Raw genomic sequence first — 5418 nt, forward strand, 5'->3', positions numbered from 1 at the left:
AACAGTAGTTTCAGTAATGTGGCAAGGGCGATGTGCAGATTGTACATTGCTGAAAAGGCTGTTTGAATTCAGACGAGATACAAGCTGTCATAGAACAACATTTCCTAAGATATATTATATGAATGCCAGATTAGAAACTGGGTGGATAGTATATTATCTGTCCCCAGTCACTGACTCTCCAACACTTAGAAAGACGATTAAGGCATGATTAAGGCAGGGAAACGTTAAAGTTTAGTACAGGTGATAGTCACTCAAAAGGAGAAAGACATATATATATATATATGTGTGTGTGTTTGAATTTGTATTTTCTCCATAATTGTACTTTTGAAATGGACATTTGCAAACAACATTTTACATAGCTAACATTTGAACATGATTGCAAATTAAACTTTAAGATAACATGTTTACTTGTACGTTATTTCAGAACATTTGTTTTCCACTTGGAAGTAGCATAGCCTAACCGATTAATGTCAGGTTGTTGTCTAACATTTAGATAAACAGGCATCACATTGCGTACGTCTTTGATGAACATTTCCATTGGAAATGACCCATGTCAAGTACATTTTGCTGTGTCATAAGTCAGTTGAAAACCAAGGAAACTATTATTCGTTCCTACTTTAGGTGCAGTCTCTACAGTCGTTGTTAGTTGTGTTCAGATATAATTTGTTTAGAGATTATTCATAGCAATCATAAAGTGATCATTGCCATTTTGTATGGATTACTATTTTCCGATTATTGTGAATTCAGTCTACGACGTTTTGGCTTATATCATTGTGATACATCAGGACAGTTGTTACGTCAACTCAAACAATACTATTGGCACATCATCACATTCCATAGTGTAATTCTTTCTGAACACTATACACGTTTGGACTCGTGATACAACTTTCAGGATTATTTGAGATTTAATTCAAAACTCTGTAAGTTTTTTTCTAAATTGTTACTTCGAATTTAAGGAAAATATATTATTTGATGAATTTTGCTAATTTTGTTTGTTATGTTTTTTTATGTTACTTAGCCGTAAAACAATGGGGTCGTAACACTATCTAATAAATTCACACAATTCTTCTGGCATATATTAATGTATGTGTCCTACGTCTACTTACACAGTATATAGAGATTAATGCAAACACGTTAACTGATAAGCGTTAGTTCAAGTTCTTGCTATATCGATTATAGTACTTCAAATCCATAGGTCGTGTATATTGTGGCATTATAGGACGTGATCTTATGGAACAGATATTATAGTTATAACATGACTGTGTATGTGTTTAACAACCATTCTAGTAATTATTATTTTGTTTTTTAAATGTGTTAGTGACCATTGCCAGATAAAATTCTAGACTTACTAATTCTGCATCACGTAAAATTAACATCACTCTAATGAGACGATGGATCGTGATTCACACCCACAGTCTCAACAGAGGTTTCATATGCAATCCGCAGTTCTGTTCATATACCTAACACAACAGACCGTCAGTTAGTTGGTGTCAAAGGCATTTTAGAACGTGATGTGTGTTTATATCTTGTGAGGAAAGGGGAGGTAAGCACGGTTGTTAAGAACACGTCGAATCAGCCATATAGTCTTTACTTGGGGAGGGGGATTTCATCAGACATGCAACTCTCGGGTTAAAAGTCCAAGCTGTACCAACTGAGCCACGATATATCACTAGTGGAAGGTTGCCACTTAATTGAGAAATGCTGTCAAATTTTTAAAACGTATGTCACTTTAGAAATACTTAATTTCTTTTTTCCAGTATAACTAACTAATGGTAGTCTCTCGAGTCGAGGAAGATAAGTTGTGCGATCTCATTCAACGGTGGACGCACATGTGGCTCCTGAGTCCAAATTCTGATGCAAACACGCGGTTGCAGGTGGGGCATGGGACACCGGTGGTTGGTGGTATTTGTGATACAGTTCTGTGACGTCTCTCCCGAGTTGCAGCTAGACGCTTGCGGCGGTCATCCTCAAACGTGGAACAGGCTTTTCTGGTCAGCGCTCGCCAATGGCTTCTTTCTAAGGCAGCGTGCTCGAGCTGGCGGGGTTGGATGTATGTCCATTTGATGTTCATCTTGAGGTTGTCTTTGTACCTCCTATGAGGGCGGTCTTGGTTTCAGTTTTCCTGGGCTATCTTGCCATAGAACAACTGCTTTGGGATTCTGCTTTGATCCATGCTGATGACATGTCCAGTCCAATGAAGCTGGGCCTGGATTAGTTTGGCTTCGATGCTTGTTGTGTTGGCTATGTCAAGGACTTCCTGGTTGGTGAATCGGTCCTGCCAATTGATCCGCATAGTGGATCACATGGAGCACTGGTGGAATTGTTCCAGCTGACTGATATGTCTTCGGAAGAGTGTCCACGTTTCACAGCCATACAAGAGAGACGTAAGGACAACTGCATTGTACACTTTCATCTTTGCTGACAGGCGTATGTCCTTGTGCTGCAAAACCTTGGTTCAAAGTCGACCAAGGGCTTGACTGGGTTTTTGGATCCTCGCACTGATTTCTTTGTCCAGGGAACCGTCACTAGATGATGTGCTGCCAAGGTATTTTAAGCTGTCCACATTCTTCAGCAGCGTGTCGCCAATGGTGATACAGAGTTGTGAGGGGACAGTGGTTGGGGCGGGCTGGAAGAGGACCTCTGTCTTTCCTTCACTGATTGTGAGTCCAAATAAGTTGGAGCCTTCAGAGAATCTCTCCATGATTGCCTGTAAGTGAGTCTCTTCATGGTCCATGAGGGCACAGTCATCTACAAAGAGTGCTTCAATGATGAGTCTTTCTAGCGTCTTTGTTTTTGCAGCTAGGCAACGCAGATCAAACACTACTCCATCCAGGCGATACCTAATGTAGATGCCAATGTCAAGGTCACGGATGGCATGGAACAGTACCTGTGCGAAGAAGAGGTTGAAGAGTATTGGAGCAAGTACACAGCCCTGTTTGACACCATTAGATATTGGGAATTTCTCAGAGGGTTCACAGTCTGAATCTATTCAGCCATGTCAACGTGGAGGAGCCGAATGAGGTTGGTAAACTTCTGAGGACAACCAAGTTTCTTGAGTACTACCCACAGTGCGTCTCTGTTGACTGTATCAAAAGCCTTTGTCAGGTCCACGAAGTCAGCATACAGATTCATGTTCTGCTCAAGGCACTTCTCTTGGAATTGTCTCACTGCGAAGATCATGTCAACGGTGCTGCGGTCTGGGCGAAAACCACACTGAGACTCAGGGAGGTTATCTTCTGACACTGCCGCAAAAAGCCTGTTGAGGATGACACGAGCAAGTATTTTGCCAGCTATGGACAGCAGGGAGATGCCTCTGTAGTTACTGCAGTCCACTCGTGTGCTTTTATTTTTATAGACGGTCATGATTCATACGTCCCTGAGGTCGTTTGGCATCTCTTCTTCCCTCCAGATGCTGATTAGCATATCGTGGAATACCTTCAGAATATGTTCATCGAGAGCCTTGTACACCTCCGCTGGGATACCGTCCTTTTCAGGTACCCTGCCAAAGTTAATTTGTTTAATATCCCTCCTCAACTCCTCCATCGTTGCTGGAATATCCAGTTGGTCATGCGTTGCTGCTGAGGTATTTGGTCAAGAACATATAACTGATCGATGAGGGCATGTTTAGTAGCTGAATAGTGTTCTTTCCATCTTTTCTTAATGCCATTCTTGTCCTTTATTAGTGTAAAGCAATTTACAGCGAGCAAGGGCGCAGAGCTGGACTTTGCGTGGCTGAAGATTGACCTGATGGCGTTTGGAGTTGTTAGTGTCAGCATAGCATTGCACTTCATCAACTTTCTTTTTCCACCAATGTTCACACATCTTGCGGATTTCCCTCTGAGCCTCAGCTTGATAGAATTTGTAGCGGTCTTTTTGTTGATGGAGTTTGTGTCATTCTGCCAGTCCATGAATGCTTTGTTCTTTCTGGCAAGCAGATCGTCAATGGCATCGTTGTTCTCGTCGAACCAGTCTTGATGAATTCGCTTTTTTTGGGCCCAGGGTATCCATAATAGCTGTTTCTCTTATCGTGTCCCTGAGCTTGTTCCATTTTTCGGAGGCATTTCCACATATCGGTCCGTTTGTTGACAGCTTGTCATCTAGTCTCTTCTGGAAATTGAGCTTGGTGGAAGGCTGCTGGAGTTTGACAATGTTGAAGGTTGTGCGCACAAGTTTAGGATGTCTTAGGTGATGAGGGGCAATGGGCAGCTGTAGGGTAGTTCGGACACGTCTGTGGTCTGTCCATCATTCTGCTCCTCGCATGGCCTTGGTGATGAGGACATCCTTGGCATCACGCTGGCGGACTATTACATAGTCGATTAAGTGCCATTGGCGAGATATGGGGTGCATCCAGGTGTACTTGTGTTTGTTCGCCATTCTGAACACTGAGTTTGTGATTAGGAGGTTAAATTCTGCGCATTTGCTGAGTAGGAGCTGGCCGTTATTGTTCATTCTGCCGACATCCTATTTGCCAAGCACACCTTTCCATCGACCATAATCACAGTCAACTTGGGCGTTGAAGTCCCCCAGTAGTATGATCTTGTCGTCAGCTGGAACTGAGCTAAGTACAGAGCTGAGGTCAGTATAGAACTGCTCAATGGCTTCTGCTGGACGCGATAGGGGAGGTGCGTAGGCACTGATGATTGTTGCATGGCGTTTGTGGCTGATAGGTATTCGCAATTTCATTAGCCTCTCATTGATACCAACAGGCATTTCCGGAAGCTGCTTCAGAAGACATGATGTGATAGCCAGGACGACTCCATGGATCCTGTCCTCATTTTGGGCTTTTCCTTTCCAGAAGAATGTGCAGCCGCTTGCTAGCTCAGTAAGAGAACCCTCCTCTACGAACATGGTTTCACTCAAGGCTGCAATGTCAATATTGTAGCGTGAAAGCTCCTTGGCAACTAGAGCTGTTCTCCTGTGTGGTCTTGCTACGTTTTCTTTGTACATGAGAGTACGGATGTTCCCTGCTCCAATAATAAGTGTTTTCTTTGATTATTTTGACAGCTGTATGGATGATCTTGCCAGCTGTCATACTGCGGATATTTTGGGGCAAGCTTTTTTTAGGCCACCTTTTATATGCCTCTCCTTATTCAGCGTGAGCAACGCCGTCCTGAAAAGGTCTGCAAAGTCGCCCCTGAATTCTGCCGAACTGTTCTGCTGCCCTGGGTGCAGAGCAAAACGACCACTTGTCCAGGGGCCGCCTATGTGCAGGTCTCTGACTACAACTCCCAGTGGTCATCTCCACCTGTTGCGTTGCTAGTCGCCCATCGCCGTAGGACTTTGGTATGTGCAGGTAAGGAACAATGAGTGTGATGATGAGGATGAATGATAGGTGCACAACATAACCTGTGCGTGAAGGAGATTAAAGTGAAACAGCCTGTGCACAGAGACAGCCTCACTCTCTCGGTCTTGGTAGTT

The 5418-nt window shown here is 43.3% G+C and overlaps 1 protein-coding gene across 1 annotated transcript; it reads right to left on the minus strand.

Moving 5' to 3' along the window:
• Nucleotides 1-4461: 4461 nt before the first annotated feature.
• On the minus strand, nt 4462-4947 carry LOC149774076 (protein CFDP2-like). Its single transcript, XM_089945844.1, has one exon. The coding sequence runs from the start codon at nt 4945-4947 to the stop codon at nt 4462-4464; it is 486 nt and encodes a 161-aa protein (XP_089801970.1).
• Nucleotides 4948-5418: the final 471 nt, after the last annotated feature.

Source organism: Sinohyriopsis cumingii, unplaced genomic scaffold (assembly GCF_028554795.1).
Source record: "Sinohyriopsis cumingii isolate HCF-2022 unplaced genomic scaffold, ASM2855479v2 utg000426l, whole genome shotgun sequence".
In the NCBI taxonomy this organism is placed as follows: Eukaryota; Metazoa; Mollusca; class Bivalvia; order Unionida; family Unionidae; genus Sinohyriopsis; species Sinohyriopsis cumingii.

Bases quoted from the DNA above. Each gene is read 5' to 3' on its own strand.
- LOC149774076 (XM_089945844.1), bottom strand. From the start codon at position 4,947: ATGTACAAAGAAAACGTAGCAAGACCACACAGGAGAACAGCTCTAGTT.